Source organism: Quercus robur, chromosome 11 (assembly GCF_932294415.1).
Source record: "Quercus robur chromosome 11, dhQueRobu3.1, whole genome shotgun sequence".
NCBI lineage: Eukaryota > Viridiplantae > Streptophyta > Magnoliopsida > Fagales > Fagaceae > Quercus > Quercus robur.
The window spans coordinates 7,596,907-7,620,953 of NC_065544.1; the positions used below are offsets into that span (position 1 = coordinate 7,596,907).

Consider the following 24,047-nt stretch of genomic DNA (forward strand, 5'->3'; position numbering starts at 1 on the left):
AGTCAACTATTAGTCAAACATATTCAATTTTATAGATATTTATAGATGTCGAATTACAAAAGTGAGATAAAAATTTCTTACAGAAAAAATACAAGAGAGAGAAATGTATTCTCATAAAGCAAATTACAAGGGAAGTAGATGTCATGCAATAAACTACAAAGTAGTCTCATATTATAAGGGTATGACTAGTTTTTTCTAGTCATACGACGGCTGCTACTTTGTTTGGATTCTATGTAGGTGCACCATTCTGAAAATGATAAAGGTAGATTTAGAAAAAGAATAATATGTGAAATAATAAACTCCTTAGGGTAACATTAAATTAGGATTCTGCGTAAAACCTTTATCAAAACCATGTAATTAGATATCAAAACCAACTATTGATTTACAGCAACAGTGTCGGCACTGCTTGATTCTGACGTTTTCTTGAAGCACCAACACTTTGGTTGATTGCAGCAACAGACTGTAATAGTGAAAAATTCTAAATAGAAAGATTTCTACTATTGCATAAAATGGCTAGCTAATTAAATCATTGAGTCCGGCTCTGTTTATATAATCACAGAGGAGAGAGAAAGCTAAGCTAAAAAGGTGGAGATTCTGTTACAACAGGCTTAACAACTTAACCACCTATTACACGTGCGAAAAACAGAAATCAAAAGCTAAATAACTGAATAAATGAAACACAGCGTTTTTCTCTTGATTGCAAACTCAGGATTTTAAGTGATACGGTGCACCTGACAAATGGGATTCAACACGACACCGTTTCCATTGTCTTTATCAAAATCATCTCTGCTCTTCAAAGAGAAGCTGCCCTGTCTAGAACAACATCATCATCCGTCTTTGCACGATGCTGGCGCCAACTTCGTTGTACACGAATTGCAGCCTTGGATTGCAATTCCTCGGGTCCTAATAGTGAGAACTTAGACTCCATTATTTTTTTGAAGTCGTGGGCCATTAGAGCGAAGGCTTCCACTTTTGTGTGGGTTTTGAGGGTTTTTGAAGAAACAGGAAGTATGGATAGGTTGCGCATGTCGTCGGAGGTAGGTTTCAAAACCCATTCAAGAAGTTTTCCTCCAAAGTGCTCACCTTTTTCAAGACGCTCAGCATGTCGAGAGTCAGATCCTTCACCATTATTGCTTGAATAAGTCCATACAATGCCATTTGTAATCAAGAATAATGCATCAATAGGGTCTCCCTCCTTGATAATGTAGCAATGCTCACTGTAGAACTTTGGCTGGAGAGAGTCGCAAATCTTATGCAACAGTTGTGTACGCTTATCCAAGCCATTATCTTTCATGATTTTTAGCTGCTCAAGAAAAACAAATATGCTGAAGTACAAATCTATTTCCTAACTAATAAATAAAAGAAGAGATGCTTACTTTCAAATTTCAATAAAATCTATTAAAAAAAATTTAACTAGAAAACAATGGGCCAAAGAGTTTTGCGGAGGGATGACAATGGAGTGAGCCAAAGCCGAATGATGGGATCTTCAAGATCCACAATAATTCTATTAACTATTCTACCTTTATTTTATCTTTATTTTTTTATTATAAAACTTGTTTCATTAATATAAATATACATAATAATAACATCTACATTACACATCTAAATGACTAGTCACGATCGAAACTCTTTATAATTATTTATAAAGAGTTAAAATGTGAGACTTATCACATACCTACACAACACACATTTAAACAATGTCCAAAAAAAAATGTTAAGTATAGATTATGTAGATCTAAGAATTAATATTTCAATAATATCTCATCTGATTCATATAAAAAAAAAATAGACAGAATAAAATAAATAAGCCATGCGAGCTGCTTCAGCCTGCTTGTGTGATCATAAAACCGATCATTTATTAATAAAGCTATTCTCTGTTTTCATATTATTATTAATGAAATTTATAATACAGTTATTTAGCAAATTTATAGAGGTAATAAAACTCACATTCTTTAGTATCTGTAAGCAGATATGGCGCTTAACTTTCGTTTGAAGATCCGTTGGAAGATCGGGGACCAGGTTCTCCACATTAACGTCTTCGCCTTCTTCATATCTCTGATTTATGCTTTCCATAATCAGGCTTTTTGCTGTACTATCAAAATTCTTTTGGGAAATCCATGATATCATGCCCTTATGTTGTTTTTGTCGTTGACTTGACTTCATCTTCATGCGTACCTTATCCCATTTTTTTATGGATTTTGATCTTGTCCACTGCATATACATCTGTCCCACCTCTACTAAGTCAGTTCAATTTTAACAAATGTCACCTTGTAAGTTGTATAGTTGTTAGATCAAAATATAATTACTTTCAATGCCTAGAACAATTCATTGGATTAGTTTTTTTTTTTTTTTTTTTTTGGGGGGGGGGGGGGTTGGTAGAAGTGTATTTCAGTAATACTTTTCTTTTTCAAAAAAAAAAAAATAAATAAATAAATAAAAGAAAAAGAAAAAAGAAAATAAGATAAGTGAGGAGGCTTAGGTTTCAAATCCTCTATCAAAGGTGTAGAAATTATAGACTTCAATAATTTTTTTCCCAAACCATTACCTTGGTTAGGAGAAGAAGGAATAAAATTGTTAGCCTTATGAATGATACTGGTACTTGGCTTTCCAGAGACTCAGACATGCATCTCTAATATTCAATATTGATTCATTGATTTAGAAGTTTATATGGCTCTTCCACAAGGCTTTCACAGTAAGGAGGAGATGATTTGTAAACTTAATAAGCCACTTTATAGACTGAAACAGGCATCAAGGCAGTGGTTCTCCAAATTTTCTATCAACTTTTCTCCCATTGGGCTTTACTTAGTCAAAAGCTGATTACTCTCTCTTTACTAGGCAACAAGGACAGTCTTTCATTGTTCTTTTAGCATATGTGGATGATGGTCTGATTGCTAGTAATGATCAAGAAGCTGTGAATCAATTTAATGTGTTATTGGATTAAACTTCAAGCTTAAGGACTTGGCTGACTTAAAATTCTTTCTTGAGTTGGAGGTAGCAAGATCATAAAAAGGAATCACTCTTTGTCAAAGGAAGTAATGCATTGGAGATACTGAATGATGCAGGTTCAGTTCGTTGAAAGCCTGTCAAAACTCCAATGGAACAAAACATTAAGCTTAGTACGTATGAAGGTGAAATTCTCGATAATACAAGCATATATAGAATGTTGGTTGGAAGGCAGCTGTACTTGACCATTACCAGACCAAATATCACCTTTGATGTTCATAAGTTGAGCCAATATAGGGCAAAACCAAGGAAGCCTCATTTGAATGCAGCACACAAAATTCTACTGAAAGGAATATTTTTCTCATCTAGTGTAGAACTTCATGTAAAAGGCATTGTAGAATCAAATCAGGCTTCGTGTCCAAACACAAGAATGTCTGTGACTGGATAATGCATCTTATTTAAGATTCTTTAGTGTTTTGGAAGTCTAAGAAGCAACCAACAGTCTCAGATCTTCAGAAAAAGCTGAATATAGATCCAAGGCAATTGCTACTTGTGACATAGTTCGGATATTATATCTTCTCAAGGATATTTAAATTGAAGGGAAGCTTTGTTATTTTATGACAGTCAATTTGATCTCAACATTAGATCCAATATATCCTGTGTTCTATAAGAGAACTAAGCACATAGAAATTGACTGTCATAGTGAATATTCACTCACCAGCAGCTCATCTTAAGGGGAGTATCAAAATATAGAGAGCAAGAAGACAGACCAACTCAAAGAGAAGAACGAAAAGAATCAGATAAAGTGCATGTTAGACTACTCGCAGTTTTTAGTTACAATTACTTGTTTTGTTAGTAACCACGTGCTCCCCACGTGACTTCATTGTGTAACAAAATTAGGCGGGCTTTTAAATTGGATCCATTACCCATTTCCTAAGGGATTGCCCCTTTGCAAGGCAATTTTGGCTTTTCCCTTGGGGACAACTGTCTTGATGCATTTTTTCTTTAAACTCCTTTATCCACGTTGCATTAATTTAACTCTTCATTCCTATCGTTCTCCTTGGAGCTTGGTCTTCTCTTTGGGAATATGGGCCTTGTGGTTACATAGTAAAAGATGTGTGTTCAAAAACTCTGCTCGGCTGCTCCTAGTCCTTCTATTGTCTTTGAGGTGAGTAGTGGATTTCTTCCACTTTGCATGTGAAAGACCAAAAAAAAAGAAATCAAAACCACAGTGCAAGTTGAGTGGTGCAAACAAGCAGATGATTGGGTTAAATTAAATATCAACGGTTCCTCTTTGGGTAATTCAGGTTTGGTTAATGCTGGTGACATAGTTGAAGTTAAAGATCATAGAGGGATTTGAGTTTCAGGCTTCTCAAGGGCTGTAGATATTCCAACAAGCGTTACAGCCAAACCTTGAGATATCAAAGACGAGTTGAACTTATTCAACCAACTTCAATTACAACTTGATAAAGGTTGTTCACAAACGGTGGACCGTTTGGACCAACATTGATCACTCTGATCCTGGTATTCTGGTGGTTCATAAAATTGATAGATGTGGAAAAGCCTTACGTGAATGGAGTTTAAGTTGTTTTGGGAATGTAAGGAGGGTGTAAAGTTGTTATTTACAACTATTTTGTGTTGACTTTAATTCCATGCCAAATTTGATTGTAATTCTATTCAATCATTTTTCTCTGTATTTTATATGGGATTTTATTGTAAGAGTGGTGTGTAAGAGAGAGCGTGAAGACTCAAGCTCTTATTGAAGACAAAGTGGATTTCGTGAGAAGATTCGCAAGAAGATGCCCCACGAAGTAAGCCACGTGCAGAGCACATGATTGAAATGTGAAGAGTCATGACAGCCGGAGTTTTTGCGAGTAATTCATGAGTAAGGTCTTCCCGCGAAATACCCGCAAAACATTCTGTTTTGCTATTTTGTCATTTGTGCTCCGTGATGTCTTCACCCACACTATATATACCCTCATTATGCACATATTGTAAGGAATGCTTTTCAAAGAGAAAACCCTAGCATACATACTTGAGAGTTAGAGATTGTCATACCCATAATCATCTACACATTTCCTTGTGATTTTCCTCTACTCCTACCTCTCCATATCCAAATCCTTGAAAGGTTGATAGCCCAAACACTTGTCACACCCAATCTAAGTGTAAAGTGAGGTTTTGATGCTGTTGGGAAGCATTGGAAGAAGCCAATTGCTGGTGGACGCAATTGGGCTGAATTGCGTGATCCAGGAAAGTTAGAGAAGACAAGGCTTTGTCAAGTCAATTGATAGCAGGAGCTTGAAGGGCTCAAGTACATGGGATAGACTAGGCTTAGAGGGTCTTTTATTATTTGTGTACTCCAACTTATTCTCTAATGAATCGATTTACCGCTTGGAGGGGTGCGGAGAGGTTTTTCGCCGAGTTCTTCAGTTTCCTCTTCGATAACACATCTTGGTGTTATCTTGTGTTTGCATTTTTCTTTCCTACTCTTTTAGCTTTCATTTTATTGTTGATATTTGATAAATATGGTTTAGAGTAGTTTTATTGTTTATATTGTTTATTCGTTTGCATTTACTCTTATTTCGCACTTAGTTTAAGTTAGAATAAAAGCAACCGAGCCGTAACTATTATTTAGAGGTCTAAACAAACTTTTGTGTTTATACACAAATCCGAGCTTTTAGAGGGACTTGGAGTTGAAGAGAAAACAACTCCAGTAGGTCAAGAAGGAGGAACTGGTGTTTGTGATAAATTTTTGGTTGTTGGAGTTAAGAAGTGAAGTTAATGACTTGATAAAGAGAATAGAATGTGGTTTCAAAGATCACGGTCATTATGGACTGTTCATGGAGATAAAAATTCAATATATTTTCATAACAGAGGAACTCAAAGGTTTTGGAAAAATAACAATGATGATATTAGAAATTCTTTAGGACATTGGACCACTGATTCAAAAGAAGTGGCAGATTGTCTCATTAATTACTGCCAGATCTTGCTTTCCTCCACGGGCAACAGTCAACCAAAGGAAACAATCAACATAATTTCTTTGCGTGGTCACCTCAGGTATGAATGAACAACTTAAATATGAGTTTATGGCACTGGAGGTTTAGGTTGCTCTTAAACAGATGACACTTCTAAAAGCTCCAGGACCTGATGGTATGCCGCTGCTCTTCTATCAGAATTATTGGAATCTTGTAGGCATGGATGTTACTTAGTTTGTACTTTCTTTTCTTAATTCTGCTTCCCTTCCTCAACATCTCAACCATACTTCTATTACACCCATTCAGAAAGTCAATAAGCCTGAACTTGTTTCTGAATTTAGATCTATAAGTCTTTGTAATGTTCAATATAAGACTTTTTCTAAGGTCTTCGCTAATAGACTAAAGAGAATTCTACCAAAGATTATCACCACTGAGCATCAAAGTGCCTTTACCAAGAAACGTCTCATCTCGGACAACATCATGGTGGCCTTTGAGACTCTTCATAGCATGCAACATCACATTTCAATCAAATGCTTTTATGGCCCTAAAGCTAGATATGAGCAAAGTTTATGATAGAGTGAAGTGGTCTTTCCTAGAGTCTGTAATAAGAAAGAAGAGGTTTAATGAATATTGGATTTTTTTTTTTTGGTTGTTGGTTAATGCTTTGTGTCAAAATGGTCTCTTTATTTTGGTCAATGGAGAACCAAAAGGTTTTATCAAGCCAAACAAGGGGTATTAGACAAAGCGATCCTCTTTCCCCTTTCCTTTTTCTCATAAACATTGAAGGGCTTCACAATCTTATTTCTCAAACGGCTCAACAAGATATTATTCATGGATTGTCTTTGAGTTCAAGAAGTCCCAAGTTGACCAATCTTTTATTTGCAAATGACAACCTTATATTCTATAAATCTACACCTGAGGAATGTTAGAAAGTGATGGATATCTTGGGGATATATGAGAGGTGTTCAGCTTAATAGATTAACAGAAATAAGACTACTATCTTCTTCAGTAAATTCTACCTCAAAAGATCGGAGGACTCAAATTAAGAAGGCTCTTGGGGTTACATAGATAAAGCAATATGAGAAATATCTAGTTTTGCCCTCTTTTGTGGGTAGGAAAAAGCGGGCCAACTTTGAATGCATCAAAGAACATGTATGGAGGAAGTTGCGAGGATAGAAGGAAAAGCTTTTGTCATAGACAAGAAGAGAGATTTTGATTAAGGTGGTTGTGCTCGCAATTCCAACTTATTCTATGAGTTGCTTCAAGTTTTTATTGGGTTTATGTAATGATTTGGAGAATTTAATCAGGAGGTTTTGGTGAGGACAATGAGGTGACAATAGGAAAATTCAATGGGTGGGATGGGAGGAATTATGCAAGCCTAAGATTGAAGGTGGTATGGATTTTAAAGATTTAGGTATGTTTAATGATGCTCTCCTAGTGTGGTGGGCCTTTTTGTAATGTTGAGCTGGGCTGCCTCTTGTCGTACTGGGCTCAAGTGTTCTGGATTAGGGAGTTGAAACCGATCCAATTGTAACCCACCTTAGTCTGACTTATGCACAAACTATGCCCAGTTTGCCAAAGCTTTGGTTACATGCCCATGACAAGCAAAGCTGTTATGGGAAAGTTATGGCAGGCAGATAAAATAAAGATAACAAAAGAGATACATTCGCTACTTAGATAGAAATAAATAAAGGGCAGCGACAAGAAAGTGCCCTTTAATGAAATAGTAGAAATAAATAAGGAGGAGATAGTAATAAGTTTATTGAATCAAAGAGAGAAATGTTAGTTTGTTGTGCCAAGTTATGTTATAGGGCCGAAGTTAAGAAAGGAACCATTTCCTCAATGCAAATAATCTCCCCAAGAAGAAATTAATTGCTTTGAGGGAATGGGCTTAAATGACCTATGCCCAGAAGAATCTTTTGCCTTTAGCAGAGAACCTGGGCTTTAAAGGGAGAGAGGGGATCAACCTATTGGTGCATGCATGCCATTCTATACTCTCCGTTTTTCATTCTTTCTAATTCTTCATTTCTTTTCTTTTCGTTTTCTTTCTCAATGTTTGCTTATTTGTTGTGATTCTCTCCTAGAGGTTACTATTACTCTATTCCTCCCCTGTTGTGCACGGCAAGGATCCTTTATATAATGTCTGCCATGACCAGATTTTACTATTTTATCCTTTAACTATCTTTGTCTGGTCTAGGTGTTATTGCCGACCACCACTGGTTTGTCGGTCGCTCAGCCACCACCACTTACCTGTACTGGTTGTGCCACTAGACAAAGCAGACTATTTTGTTTGTTTGTTTGCTGTAGCACTCTTACTTGCTATGGTGTGGGTGCTCTTTCTCTTCCTATCCCTCATGGCATGCACCTAGTAATTCTAGCTCATCCTTGCTTCTTTTGGACTGTATGTCATTCCAACAGGACATTTTCCCCAAAAGAGCCTGAGCAGGAACCCCAAAGTAGGTTTTCCCCCTCCCTACCGCCAGACCATGCCCTCTTATCTCTGACCCACCCCTTCCTGTATTGGCTAGGTATAAGGTGGTGATGTCTGGGCCTTGCATGTGCTTCACTTCTGTGTATGTCCAAAACCTGCCTACTACTTATGCGTTCGCCGTGGCCTAGAGGCTTGCCTGCACATTCTACCGTCCATCCTTGACTTCTTATGACTTGAGCTGTACTTTGATTTCCCTTTCTTTATGGTTTGCTCCCTTTAGGGGGTGGGCTGGGCTGGGCTTTGATTGTGGGATTTTCTTTCTTCAACCCACTTTTTTGCTCCTTTCTGCAGTCTTGCTACCATTTCCTATTGCACTATTCTACCATTCCTGCTGTGTTGTTATTTGACCCACGCCTAATAGACTTCTTTGAGCCTAATGCTTATTCTTCTCACTATGACTCAGTATGATCATTGGGCTTTTTGTTACATTGCTTACGGGCTTCTGTGTCCCATTTATTTTCTCTTGGGCATCTTTGGCCCATTTACTTTCCTTAGGCATCTTCGATCCTTTCTAATTCTACGTTCCCATGGACTTTTACTAAACTCCAAAATTACAAATTACTAATTCAAGCTTATTATCAAACAATGTACGTGCGGAATATGAAAATAAACTAAAACAGAATTGATAAAACAATCTAAACCAAGTAAAATCACAACCACAGCAAAAATTAAATGACAAAGATTAAGGGAAGAGAGATACAAACACATAGACAACACAACGATATGTTATCGAAGAGGAAACTGAAGTCCTCGGCATAAAACCTCTCCATCGCCCTCCAAGCAATCAATAATCCATTAAAAAATGAAGTTGGGATACATAAACAGCAGAAGACCCTTTAAGCCTAACCTTTCCAGTGTACCTAAGCCCTCCAAGCTTTTTGCTCCAACGAGGTTATGCCGAACCTTTGCCTTCTTTAGCATACCAAATTTCACTATAGCCCATAGCATCAACCAATATCGATTGATCCCTTCCTAACTGTTTCCCAAGCACCAAAGAGCCTTCTCACAGATATGGGTATGATAAAATAAGGATTTGGCTAAATGTACCTCTCAAGGATGTAACAATGGAGACGGTAAGAGTAGACGAATTTAGAGAATCAAAAGATGAAAATCGTGAATGAGTCAATCTTGTTTTTCTCTAAAGTTTCTCTCTCAAAATTCTCTCTAGAAACTCTCTACATTTTGTGGGTATAAGGGGTATTTATACTGGTGTGTGTTTGGAATGTGAAAGGTCAGTTTTTCCCAAACAGAGTGGTTTGGCGACTTGACCTCGCGAGTCTGAGTTGCGAGCTAACTACCTGGCCAGACTAAAAGTTTTGTCTTGTAGTGCTCTAGTTGGTGTGACTCTTTAGCTCCTCTGCATGCTTCACACGTGTGCCTCCTTTGGCGACTTGCCAACCGCCAGCCAGTCGCGAGGCCCTGCTAAGTGCACACTCTTGAGTTTTTCTGCACACTCTCTCATACACTATCCTTACATGATTCCTACCTGAATACAAGATTTCTAAATGGTAAATTACAGGCAAATTTGGCACAGAATAAAGCCAACTAATGATTGAATAAATTCAGCCTTACATGATCCATTATTCTTGTTGTTTGGGCTTAATGGCTTTTCTATCCAATTACTAACTCCTTTCTGCCCATGTTGCTGGGCTTCTTCCTTTTAATGGGATTCCCAAAATGAGCATCAACACCTAGCTAAGCAAGCTTGGCGGTTATTGCATAATAAGGGTTTTAAGACAAAATTCTTCTTCAAAGGAGGTACATCGGGGTCTTATATTTGAAAATGTATTTTGAAAGGTATGGATGTGCTTAAAAAAGGAGTCCATTAGAGTGTGGGAAGTGGGGAAGACATTCCTCTATCTAACTCGTGGCTATCTTCTAGGGATCAACCTCGGTTTCAATTTCCTTTATCTGAAGAGTTATCCACAGCTCATGTAGTTGATCTCGTTGATCAGCTCAACAAGCAATGGGATTTAACACAGCTAGATAATTTATTCTTGCCTCACGAGGTTAGTTCTATTTCATCCATTCCTCTTTGTAGAAATCGGATTTAGGATACACTTATTTGGCCTTTTAATCAATCAGGTCAATACTCTGTAAAATCTGGTTACAAGTTTTTGGGTGAAGAGTTCATGGACCTGGATCAAAGAGAGTCTTCATCGGGTAAAGTGGAGTGGAAGATAATATAGGGTTTGACAATTCAGAGTAAAGTAAACAATTTATTATGGCGAGCTTGCAAAAACTCTATCCCATATAACAAAATCTATTCATCCTTGAAGACATTGCGATCATTGCCATCAATCTTCAAAAGATAATTTGCATGATCTTTGGAGTTGTCCTTGTCTTTCACCAATCTAGGATTCAGACTCAATGTGGAATTTTCGAAGTTCAACATCTTTCTCTTGGTTTGGGGACCTAGTTACATATGTTATTGATAGAGGATAGAACAAAGATCGCTTCACTGTTTTGGTGTGGACAATCTGGTACAGGAGGAACTTGCTATGAACGAGCAATAAATCATTCCCCATTGGTTAGGTGAGGCCTACTACAGCTACTACTTATTGATGTGCATGAAATATATAAATAAAGTACTCACATATGTACATATTTAGCCTTACTTTTATATTATTTTATGACTGATTATATAATATCTTTGTGTTGTAGGTAACAAGGGCTTTACATGCAAAGTGGGGCTAGGCCAATTGAATCAAGCCAGCTTACATTCAGCCAGGCATGAATTCAAGAAAAGACCAACCCAATTAAATTTAAGTCCAATTGGAGCAAGGAATCAAAGGAAATTTGCACCAAATCCAAGTCCAATTTGGATTAGGATTCCAGACTGCACATTAGTTAGTATTTTTGGCATAACTTTAGGCTCAGATGTCTAATTGAGATGATTCAAGTTGGGCTGGAACGATAACTTAGGGCTACAACTTTGTAGTACCAAAAGTCCAAATTCTGATGCTAAATGGGCCAAAATAGTCGGTTAAGTGAAGCCTAAAAATCTGGGATTTTCTCCAAACGAGAATTCAACTTGTAATAGGATTCCTTGACCTATTTAAGGACTCTTTAGGGCAAAATTCAGGGAGGCTGAGGCGGAGGCTAGTGCTAGGGCTGAGGGCTGAATGTGTAGAGAGTTGTGGCTACTTCTTCCATGACAATTAGTTTTATTTTATTTATCTAGTTTAATGTTTAGTATTTTATTTTTTTGTTTTCTTTCAATTACTATAAGTAGCTAAATTTATAATTACAGTTGAGGATGAAACCTTGTTAAGGATTATCAATAATATTTATGTGATTTGATTTTTCCCACAATAGTTGTTCTTTATTGATTTAAATTGTTCTTGCTTCATATCAATTGACTAAGATGGGATTCTGGATATGAGTTCAATCATGTTTTTCTCATGATTTAGGATTTGTCTTAATTAATTGAATGCTTGGGTTATTAATTCTTGATTATAAAATTGGATATCGCTTGTGATTTGTCTGTCAATGAATACAATTTATGATTTGATTTTTAGAATTGGATATATCTTGTGATTTGTTTGGCTACAGATATAATTGATGATTTGATTTTATACTTAAGAAGCGAAGAAGAACATGCTTTTGATTTTTAAAATAAGGGTTTAAATGATGATATTTTCCATGATAGCAAGATTGATTTCTAGATTATCATGTAGTGAGTTGGGAAAAATTAATGATCATAAATATATGCTGATATGATTTACAAGGCGAATTCCAAAACCTTAATTCCTTTCTCTTGATTGTTTACATCTTTTTATTGCTTTATATCTTTTGCTTAGTTTAACTATTTGCTTAATTTTATTATTTGTTTAGTATATTTAATTGTAAAAAAACCAGTTTTTATTAAACTAGATTAGGATTAGTTTGGTTAAGGTTTAATCAATTTTCCTACGTTTATTCAAGTCCCTGTGGGTTCAACCTTGTTCTTGTCCAACTATACTTCGGTACGGTTCGTACACTTGCGAGTACTTTAAAATTTCACAACACTTATGAAGATTTTACTCCACCCAAGTGTTGCTCCATTTCTCGTAGTCCAGCCAGAGTTCGTTTGATTCCTCCACCTCCGCCACTTTTCAAAGTTAATTTTGATGGTGTTGTGTTTAATGAAGATAGGAAGGCTGGTGTTGAGGTTGTTATCCGAAACTGTTTGGGACAGGTTATGGCTTCCATGACAGAGAAGTGAAATTTACCCACATTAGTTGATGAAGTTGAGGCTATGACAGCGGTCAGGGCTGTAGTTTTTGCACAAAAATTGAGGTTTTCATCTATTATTCTTGAAGACGATTCAAAGAAAATTATGAATACCTTTAAAAATGATGAACCTTCTTTTGCTTCTTATGATCATTTGATTGAAGAGGCGAAGTTTTTAGCAGAATCCTTTGTTGTTTTCAGTGTTTCTCATGTTAAGAGACAAAGTAATTCTGTAGCTCACAATCTTGCTAGATATGCTAGACATATCAGTGATTTGTCGGTGTGGATTAAGAGTGTTTCTTCACATCTTAATGCTTTAACCTTAGCTAATTTTGGTTGTTTAGTTTTCGATAAAGTTACAATATTTCTTCTTATTAAAAATAAATAAAATAAAAACTTCAACTACAAGCTATGATAGTTAAAACTTTTGCTAGAGTTGTTGATCTTGTATCAGGCTGTCTTTCAACTACCACTAGGCTTTCTTCTTTGGTTAATGATTGCAAGGCCCTTCTATGTGAGTGATGAGGACCCAATTTTTGTGTTGATTGCTTTGAGGGAACCAAGACCTCCAAATTGATAAATGGACTACTTGGGAGTCCATACCTCCAAAGTGAAAACTCACTCAATAATAATATTTTTCAAACATCCTTTATTAATGAACACAAAAACATATATATATATATATATATATATATAGAGAGAGAGAGAGAGAGAGAGAGAGAGAGAGAGAGAGAGAGAGAGAGATGGCTTTACAAGATAAAGTAACATTCAAAATCAAAGAAAACCAAATCACTATCTCTTATAAGTAGATAAGAATTATTTAAAGACTAACCTAACAATCTGTCATATTCTTATTTAATTACCCAACCTCTAATAACAGAACTATAAGTTATTTCCGATGTTTTCAACAGAAACATCTAATATACAACTTTTGACTAACCCTATTGTAACAATCGAATTTATAAAATAAAAAATAAAAATTTGTATCCATGTAATAATACTACTAAAAATAATATGATTATTAACATATAACTTATTAAATTATTGATGTGTCATTCCTATCTAGAAATCGCGCTCTCTCTTCTTCATTCAATACATTATGTACCTAGTGAATTACAAACCTCTCCACATAAACATGGGTTTTATCTATTGAACCCACACCAATTAGAGCTTACTTTCCTATAAGAGAAAGGTGTAATACGTTAGATGTAATGAATAATTTCACATGTAACTACGATGCTTAAACATTTTTTAGAAAGAAAAGAAGAAAAAAAAAAGAGAGAGAGAGAATTGGGTACTCACCTGCAAATTTCCCAAGAAATATAGAAATAGAATCAAGCCGAAGATGGAAATAGAAAGTGCAAAGCAGTTTTCCCATATATAGTTACTTGTTTGGAGGTTTTGACCAAGAGAGCTGTAAAAATGGCACAAATATAGTGTCTAAGATACTAATCTCAAAACTTTATAACTACAATGCATAAAATAAAAATACACAAATTTTAGGGGAAACCAAGCCGTTAGAAGGAGATGCGAAAATCTACACTTGGGCATTCAAGATCATTAGTTTATGGCCTTCGGTCCTCCCAAAGGACCACATAAGCAATACCTGATGATCCTCCTATCTAACAATATTGTGTCATGTGTTATAATTTATTAAGTAGCATCCTAATCACTAGACTAGTAATGAAAAAAAAAGAACATAAAAACATAAAACATTAAAAAAAAAAAAAAAAAAACCAACAAACAAACAAACAAAAACCTTCCCCTTCACTATTACTGTCATTGACTCCATAGCCACCACCACTATCCCCAACTCCTATGTCAACAGCAATATTGGTCCTCCCTAATTAACTTTAAATAATTTGCAACCTGAATTAAATAAAACTCATTTTATATTTTCTTTTTCTTTTTGTTTTTTGTTTTTTCTCATGGCAAGGTTGTAACCAAATCTACAAAGTGAGTCTCGAGAAAAAAACCCAAACTTCAATCGCAATCCAAAGGTTCTTCTGCATTCGTGGAATGCGACCAAAATTCAGGAACTCCAAATGCCCTAAGATTTATGTACAACCTCTTTGGCATTATTGATACTTATAGTGGAACTAGCCCAACTAGTCCCGTAAGAGAATTTAGATCCGAACATCTAAAAAATTTAGCTAGCATTTCAAAAAGTTATTTTATCTATTTTAACACAGTTTCATAACTCACACTATATCTCGTCTTCTATTTTTACATTCAACACATTAAAATAATATAAATAATTTCAACTATTTTAACACGCAACCCATTAAAACAATATATATAAAACAAAAGATAAAAAGAAACGGTTAGTTTCTCCAATCCACCTCTTCACTCTCTTTTCCCCAACTCTTAGTCTGTCTTCCTCAACCTACAGCACAACTAGGCATAAAACCCAAATTGAGAATCAAAACAACCCACAACGATCCATGGCACAACCAACCACAAACCCATGAACCCACCATGGCCCATTCCAAAATCAATCCCAAGCCATCACCACCATGACCCAACAAGAGAGAGAGAGAGAGAGAGAGAGAGAGAGAGACGTTGGGGACAGTGAGAAGGGAGTGATTTTTTAATGGATAAAGTTTGGTTGCAAACTAGGTTGTAGCCTAAAGTTACAACTCCACTTAATATCTTTTAATTGGATGTAAATTTTAACAAATCCATCATTAAATCCATTTTCTTCTTTTATTCTCCATGCTTGCAAAATTTCCAAAAAATCAAAGATCAATTAGTTATGTCATCAATTAAATGTTTAAATTTGTAATCTAAAATTATGCATAAAAAAATAAGTTTATAAATCATATAGTAAATAACATCTAATTGATATGAAATTTAATATATATGTTAAAAACATAAAGAACATAAAATCTAATGGTTAGATTTTCAAAATATATAGCAATGTTTATTTTTTTAGTGGGAGTTAAATTTTAGCCTTAGAATACAACTAAGTTTTTAGCCAAACTTTGTCATTTTTTAATTGAATGAAAGAGATAGAATTGAATAAATAATGGGGTTAAACGTTTAGCTTGTTGCTATAGTAAGTACTATTGATAGCAGTTTATTGTAGCTTGTTACTAAAAAATTTTGGATATAATCAACCGAATGTATGCACTTTATTTGATATTTGAGATGCTAAAATAACATTTTGAATGTGAATGCTCTTAACAACTAAGCCAAAGAATTTTGGGTGTGTAAAAGAAACCCCATGAGAAATTTGGTGGCAATTTAATAAAGGGTGCGTGGAATGGAAGGTTAAAGTTAAGGAGACGGGGAAGAGTTTAACGATGAAGGGGGATGGTTATATATATATATATATATATATATATATATATATATATATATATTTAATTGGATTGCTAATTAGAATTTGACTCAATAAATAACACATGGCTCAAGATAAGGTTTTCCTACAGTGCAAAGCTTGGGTCAATTAGACCCGTTTTAATGGTGACATGTTCCTTTTTGGTCATGTGCCATCATCCCAAGAAGCATTGACCTAAGCCTAACTCCTTCCTTCAAACCAAATTAGAGAAAGATCGGAAGAAATTTCCTTCAAATTAGATTGCATAGTTCCACACTTTTCTATATTACAACAAAAGTTCATTAGAGAAGAGAGTGGAAATTGGTGGATTAACAAACGTGTGACGAGGAATTATGTTCTTCTTGAAAAATTTAAACGAGGGGAAATTAATTATTATAGTCACAAACATCAAATTTAAGAATAGATTAAATATTGAAAAATAAAAGTCTAATATGTGCAAACCTCAGATTTCGCATGCCCCACCAGAAACTGAAAAATAATTTTTGTGGAAAATCTGGCGATTCTAAGACACCAGACTGAAGGGCTGGAAGAAATATTCCAAAGTCAAAGGCTGACGTTGTATTTAGGACATATTGTCGGCAAATATCATTTATAAAAGAGAGATCTCCAGAACTGCGATCACAGTAAAAAGAAGTTCCATAACATCCAGTACGATTTTGATCACACGCTCCCTTCCGCTGCCAGCAAGCTGCTAGTCGTTGAATAGAGAAAAAATACCAAAACGCTCCCAATACCTAAAAGACCACAAAATCATTAATTAAACATTAATAAACTATATATGTAGATATCCTAACCAATTATTATTAATTGTGAGCAATAATAATAAGAGAAAAAAATAACTGTAGACATGATGAAACTTCTTAATATCTTTAAAAGATTATAAGAAAGGTATTAGACCTATTAGTACACTAGATTTGCCATGTTCTAACTTAACTAACTTGCCTCTCAAAAGAAAGGTATTAGGAATAAACCATTACTCAATATTTTTTTAATGAAGGTGAATTTTAACAAATTTACTATTAGATTATATATTTTTCTTATATCTTCTATATTTGCAAAATTTTTAAAAACTTAAAGATCAATAACTATGTCATCAATAAATTGTTTAAATTGCAAATTTTTATACCTTAAAATTATATATATAATATAACCTTATAGATCATATAGTATATATTATCCGATTGATATAAAATTTTACATATGTATTAAGAGTGTAAAGAACATGTAATTCAAAAGTTAAAATTTCAAACTATGTAGTAATGTTTATTGTATTGAGTAAGATTATATATAGTCTGAGGGTCCGTTTAATTGAAGAGGTGGAAAAGTAGGAGGATAGAAATAGGTAGAAGGATAGAAAAGATTTTATTTTCTCTTTTTTGTTTGGTTGGGAGTGGAAAAGTGGAGTGATGGAAAAAATAAGTTTGAATAAATTTACTTATATACCCTTGTTAAAGAATGATGCCCAATTAAAAAGTGATAAATAACCACAAAAAAAGAGTAATCAGCCAAATTTATTAAAAAAAATAAAAATCATGTCCAAAAAAAAAATCACATTTAGTTTTTTTTTTTTTTTTTTTAAAAAAAAACACAACTACCACACCCAAACCCTAGAAAATCAAAAGAAAAAAAAGGGTAATGTTACTACCGCAAAGAAAAAAAAATGCAACAAGGCAACATTACTGCCTAAGGGAGAAGAAAAAAAAATAAAGGCAACTTAAAGAAGCACATGAGCCTTTTTATCAGTCAAAAAAAAAATCCATCTCCACTCAATTTTTTCTTCATTTTGGGAAGAAAACATTTTGGTGAGCCGGGGGAGAAAAAATCCAAACCTCAACATTTATTTTCCGTCCTTCTTACCCAACCAAACACATTCCAAAAAAGTTTTTCTTCCTTTTCTCTTCATAGTTTTCCATCCAACCTATTTCACCTCCAAACACACATATCCTTAGGTTATAACCAATTTTAAAGTTAAAACTTTGTCCAAAAAGTAATGCAGGATAGTAGGATCATCACTCAGGGCTAGTTTAGATAGAGGAAGATGAGGGGAGAGTAGAGGGGAGCTGAGTAAATTTGGCCAGAATCAAAACTGGCCATAAGTTGATAACATGAAACCTTTGGAATATATATATATATATATATATATATATATTTTGGTATGTTGGTTCATTTGAAATGAATGTTTATTAGAGCCAACAGGACATTGATAAAATATCAAAACTTGTCAAGAATAAATTTATGTTGCATTTGGAAACTTAGATTTGGAATTGGATTTGGATTTTAAATCAATAGATTTGAAATGCCAGGATTTCAAATCCATTGATTTTAGATATCATTTCAAATTCAAGAATTTTAAAGGTTTAAAATTCTTAGTAGATTGTATTTGTGAAATCCAAATCCTTGACCTTTTTTAAACCATCCAAATTTGGTATTTAGACTTTAATTACCCAAATCCAAATCCATATGTCCAAATCCTGCCATCCAAATACACACTATTAATGAATATGAAATTACCCTGTAATCAAACATACATGTCCAGCAAGGATGTATAGAATGAAATTCAATGGAGCTTTGACCCGTAAGATTCTATCAAATTTCTTGTCATTTGTTATTAGTTTCCTCCAGGATAGGTAGATTTGATAAACTCTTGGCACATATTGGAAGAGAACAACAGCGTTTAGGAATTTTACTATATGTGTAGATTCTGTGCCTCTCATTTCTGAAATAATAATTCGAACTACCACCTGAATAGATTACAAAAAATTTCGTGTTTAGAGCGACTGGACAAAATCCATGTGTAGGACAATGATAATTTAAAGAAACTAGTGATTTATGGGTGTAGTGGAAATTAAACTAGGATTTAATCTTTAAGGGGTCAAATTTTAAGTCCCTTTTTTTATTAAAAAATTTTTAAAATAAGAAATAGATTAATGGTCCATTTGGATTGAGAGGAAATAGAGTAGAATTGACACAAAATTAACTTATTTTCAACTAACTCTACTCTGCTCCCTTTCCTCTCAATCTAAACAGGCCCTAAGATTCAACACTAAATTAATACAGAAAAATGTAAACTATTTTTTTTTTTAAAGAAGAAGAAGAAGAAAATGAAAATGTAAACTAGCATTTACTAATTGTTGACAAAATAAAAATATAAGGAACAACATAAAAAAATTATTTTTTAATACTTGTCGACTTAATCATTAATTAAAATAAAACTCAACAATTTTTAATCCTCAAAAGTCGCTTATGATTGATTTTATATTGAGTTTTGGGGTAATTTCCCTTTAAATGTACAAAATTTAAGAGCCAATTAGAAAACTTTCTTCTACTTTATTGTGAAACCTAGTTTTGACAATTTTTTTATTCGAAGAATCAAATGCTATAATTGAGTATAATCAACAAATAAATTAAATGTTATATTTACTACTAGATTATATTTCCAATATTTTGTTAACTAAAAATCTAATTAATATTGTCAAATAAGAATAAAATAAAATAAAATTTTAATTTGATAGTTACAATGAAAGATAGTGGATTTAAACTTTGGAAATCTCCATTATAAATGCTAGGAGATGACGGTTAAACTATAAAGCTTTTGAAAAAAAAAAAACTTACAAACAAAGATTTGAAACTATTCAACTTTGACGGCTTAGTATTACAAACATAGGTTTTACTTACAAATTTTACCATTTGAGTTTCAAAAATTGATGTCACAATTTTGCACACATTGTAAAAAGTAATTCAAATACTTATTTATTTTCTCTTTGAAGTATCCTCAATTATATTCCTCGTTACATCACTTTGTAATTAGAGTCAAATTGTACTAATTTTGGAATTTCTAGAAAAAAAAAATTATGAATTAACATAAACTTGACCCCATAAAGTGAATTAGTCATGTTAAAAAAAGATAAGAATAGTACATTTAATATAAAATATTAACTAATGTCCCCCTTACCTGTGGGATCGGAAGAATGGTTAGAATGTCGAGTAAGAACCGAGGCCACAAATATTTCTGAGCTATTTTCCAAGCATCTGTGTTTAACTCAGGTTTTGCCAGTTTCCGAAGTTCCTCGTCAATAAAACCAGTGCGAAATTGCAATATAATATGCAGTAGGTGAATGATATCGAAGAAAGATCGCAAAACAAGAGTTGTTTTCCACAATCTACCGTCAAAACCAATGCACTTCTTCTTTTGATTGATCACAGGAAGGTAAAAGAACAATGGATCCACTGCTACTGCAGTCATACATGACAATACAAATCCTACCCTCCATCTTTTAAGGAATTTCTCCCTCGGGTCAAGAATATCAAGAATATATGCCTTCAAAGTCTTTTTTTCTTTCACTGAATCACCTCCACCATTCTTAAGAACTTGCCTCTGCCCTTCAATGTCGCCCTTCCTAAATAAAACACCACAAATATAAAATTAGGGAAATCGACTGTAATTTTGCTAGGGGAGGCTTAGGTCCCGTAGTGCAATTAATCCCTTCCCTCTCAAAAACATTTTTAGGGCTTCCACTTTTTAACTTTTTTTTTTTTATTCAATAGTTGAGATTGAAAGTTGCTTAGTAGTTAGTACTGCACCTAATCTCAATCTGATCTAGTATGTCCTGTGCATTGGACCCTATAGAATGCTACCACATGGTAGCATCTTATCAAGTGTCATCCTATCGAGTCTAGTACACAGGACACTAGACCCAACCTGAACTCATTAGTAATAATAGTTGATTGTTCAAATAAATTCAATTAGATTAGGATTATGATAGAGTTTCAATAATAGATTATAAGAAGTTAGTATTTATCTAGTCTATTTGAAAGTTTGTATTGCAAAAATTTATGAGTAATGCTATCAGTAGTTCGGTATTACAAGTTTTACTACATTAATCTTATAAACTGATATGTTACCAACTATAAAGAGACAATTCAAATATTCAATTATGAGATAATTGAAGTTCACTAATCACATTCATTATCACATCAATTTATAAGACTTATGTAGTAAAATTCGTAGAACTTTTAACATTTTCCTAAATTACATGGAGGTTTGGACTCACCACCCAAAGCAGTTCAATTTTTTGTGGTCTTAGCATTATTCCAATTACATTGCAATACATGAAATAGTTTAGCAAGATATGATCTTCTCTTGCTTTTTTTACAATATGTAATTTGAAGTAACTATCGAAATATCAAAAAAAAAAAAAAAAAAAAAAAAAAACAATGTATGGAGATTCTGAAGGTATTTTGGTATGACGATTTTAGGGATTTTTTTTCTTATACTTTTTGAGGTTTATGTTTTCTTGAGCTCAAAAATGGCTGAAAATGTTTTATGCCTCAATGAGAGTTTTTTTTTTTTGGTCTTTGAAAAATGATTTTGCTTTGACCTACTTTTTTAGTAGTTCAAAACACCCGAAAATAAGGAAAAAATTTTATTTATTTTTTTTTTTTTTTAAAAAAACAAATGACTTCTTAGGCTATGGCAAGAAAAGATAAATGTTACTCCCTTCATCCCAAATTATTTCGCCCACTTAGGAATCCCAACTATTAAGGGAATTATCATTAAATGTCTTATTTCTTTAAAATAAAGTTAAAAGTTTCCTAAATTACCGTAAACAAAATTTATCAAAATTTTAAAATTTTAAACAACTGTGAATATAAAAAATAAATAAATAAACTTGTCTGCTAAGAAATTTTCAAAGTTATTCTAGATTGCAAATTCTATTGGTGTACTACTACTACAATTACATACTCTGATGGCGGTAGATTACAAATTTATCTTCAAATTTAAATTATGTAGCCACCAAGCCTCACCCAAACTTAATCTTGATCTTCAAATCAAATTTTAATACAACTACTGATAATTTCTATAGTGGCATAATGGAAATATTAATAAAATAATGGGGTATAAGAAAAGAAAAATCTCAAAAATCATCTTACCAAAATAAATAATAGGATAAATTCCATTCATACCCCTTGAGGTTTGGGCTAATGTCATCTAGATCTAAGACTTTTCAAAACTAACTAATTTGGTCCCTAAAGCCAATTTAGTCCTTAAAACAGTTGAAAAAAAATAACTAATTGTTTAAGGACTTAAGTTGGCTTTAGGGACCAAATTGGTTAGTTTTAAAAAATCTTGAATTTGGTTGGCATTAACCTAAACCTCAGGATTTGTTAGTGAAATTTACCCTAAATAATAATAATAATAATAACAAATTGTCCTAACAAATTAGAGTTCACCGCGACTTGAAAGCCAGCTTGGAAGGCCGCTATAATAATAATAATAATAACAACGTAAAGAACAAAAGAAACTAACCTTGCACTATTCCCTTGCAGATAGCCAAGATAACTCATAATTGCTGTTTTTGAAGACTTTGTTTCAATCTCAATTCAGGTGGCGTGCGGCTGCAAAATTAAGACAATTTGCTTATTTATAATCTACTTTTAGACCTTTTATTATTTTAAAATAAATTTTAAGAAAAATAAACAAACAAATTATGTTACTTTAGTTTAAAGAATCTGGATATTTTGATGACTCTTAACTGATGCTTACCAATAATTAAAGGAAAGAATCTGGATATATAGTTGCTACCTGCGTCCATTTTCTCTTCCCTCTTTCATATTCTCCCAAGTCCATCACAAACTCAGAACCCACCACTGTTAGCTCCACCAACGGCCACAAAATGAAAAATAAATCTCAACCAAAAGAAAATCCAACCATTAGCTACACCCACAAAAACAAAAAATTTCCAATCATCAATGCCACCACCAACCACACAAATTCACCTCCATCACAACCCAAGCTCCAAACCATAACTACAAACACAGAAAACCCAAACACACAAACACAAAATCTTCAGATTTGTAATCCAAAATTGCCAACCCAAACCCAGGGATCCTTAGATCGAATACCAAAATCACAAAAATAAGGAGTGGGTTTCTGTTTATGGGTATATATTTATGCGTGGATGAACATGGTGAGTGGGTCTGAAGAAGAAAGAAAGAAAGACAAAACCAGGAAGAGGAGGAAAAAAAAAAAAAACCGTTGATGGTACAGTGGGTCTGATGAAGAATCAAACTGTGTCTGGACCCTGCGAACTTTACCAGAAAAGTCTGGATTTTGATCCCTGGAAAATTGGAAACCATATTTGTGCTTAGAAAAATAGTGACATACTACCAATATTCATTTATCTCAAATGCAACTTCCCATGACCTTACAGGTGTGCACCATAAGGCTTTTTCATTTTTTATTTTTTTCTTGGAAGAAATAAAAAGATTTTCTTGAACCATACTACTCACAATCACAACTATTGATATGGTTTTGGCTTGAGTCCAGTACTTCAGTCCACTGGATTTGATACGTTTCGGATACGTGTTCATATCATGTATCTTATAATGTACTAGAGTCTGAAACTATGGACGGAAGCTTTACTCCTTAGCTTGATTGTTCAGAGTATGTAACAATAATAAACATGAACAATAAGTAATTCTAACTTCTAAATATAAATCCCCTTAGAGTAGAAGAGAATGTGTATTTATATAAAACGTAAATCGAACCTGACTAACTCAAGTCGCACGCATTTTACAAGGTGGAGCAATGCATAAAGTGGCAGAAGTTGGCTTTGTTATGGGAGTTTAAGAGTGCGCAGAGGCAGAGCAGATGCAAGTAATAAGCAAGAGCAATTCCTGGCTTGCTCTTAAACAGAGTGTGAAGTGTGAGAGCCATTCACAATGGTCATTCGCTCAAGTCGTTTTTCAGCCACAGACAAGATAAGTTCAGAATCTTTGAGTGGATATTTTTCCGGTCTCTTATGAGAAAGGTACTTTTCACTGACATACTTACATGTGACTCCCATTTAATAATTTTTATAAAAATATTACGGACGTTGTATCTTTTAATAATTGAGACCCAAATATTTGATGTGTTGGACTAAATTAGTAAGGCTAAAACAATTCTTTGTTTTTTTTTAATAAAATAATATTAATTGCAACAACTAAAACAGGAACAAAAATAACCTTGGAGATCTGGCCATCTTCAATATGCTTTAGACCCAAAAACACTTAGCAGCAGTGTGTGTAGTGTGAACCA

General features: G+C 33.8%; 1 protein-coding gene across 8 annotated transcripts; it reads right to left on the reverse strand.

Moving 5' to 3' along the window:
• Window positions 1-476: 476 nt before the first annotated feature.
• Window positions 477-23,749, reverse strand: LOC126707690 (cyclic nucleotide-gated ion channel 1-like). Of its 8 annotated transcripts, XM_050407539.1 has the most exons (11): window positions 23,516-23,749; window positions 23,258-23,397; window positions 23,002-23,085; window positions 22,512-22,774; window positions 22,275-22,363; window positions 19,920-20,364; window positions 18,496-18,708; window positions 16,409-16,701; window positions 13,927-14,038; window positions 1,948-2,223; window positions 477-1,303 (listed from the first exon to the last, which is right to left on the reverse strand). In XM_050407539.1, the coding sequence occupies exons 5-11, from the start codon at window positions 22,310-22,312 to the stop codon at window positions 794-796; spliced, it is 1,887 nt and encodes a 628-aa protein (XP_050263496.1). In that variant the 5' UTR covers window positions 22,313-22,363; window positions 22,512-22,774; window positions 23,002-23,085; window positions 23,258-23,397; window positions 23,516-23,749; the 3' UTR covers window positions 477-793. The 8 variants fall into 8 exon arrangements, with proteins under 8 accessions (XP_050263496.1, XP_050263495.1, XP_050263494.1 ...); XM_050407538.1 differs by lacking the exon at window positions 23,258-23,397; XM_050407537.1 differs by having other exon boundaries at window positions 22,512-23,085.
• Between the last annotated feature and the right edge of the window lie 298 nt (window positions 23,750-24,047).

Coding starts and splice junctions, on each gene's coding strand:
- LOC126707690 (XM_050407542.1), bottom strand. CDS start 22,312: ATGAGTTATCTTGGCTATCTGCAAGGGAATAGTGCAAG. Junction 20,365..22,274: donor CTGCAAGGGAATAGTGCAAG/GTTAGTTTCTTT, acceptor TGTTTTATTTAG/GAAGGGCGACATTGAAGGGC. Junction 1,304..1,947: donor GCTTACAGATACTAAAGAAT/GTGAGTTTTATT, acceptor TTTCTTGAGCAG/CTAAAAATCATGAAAGATAA.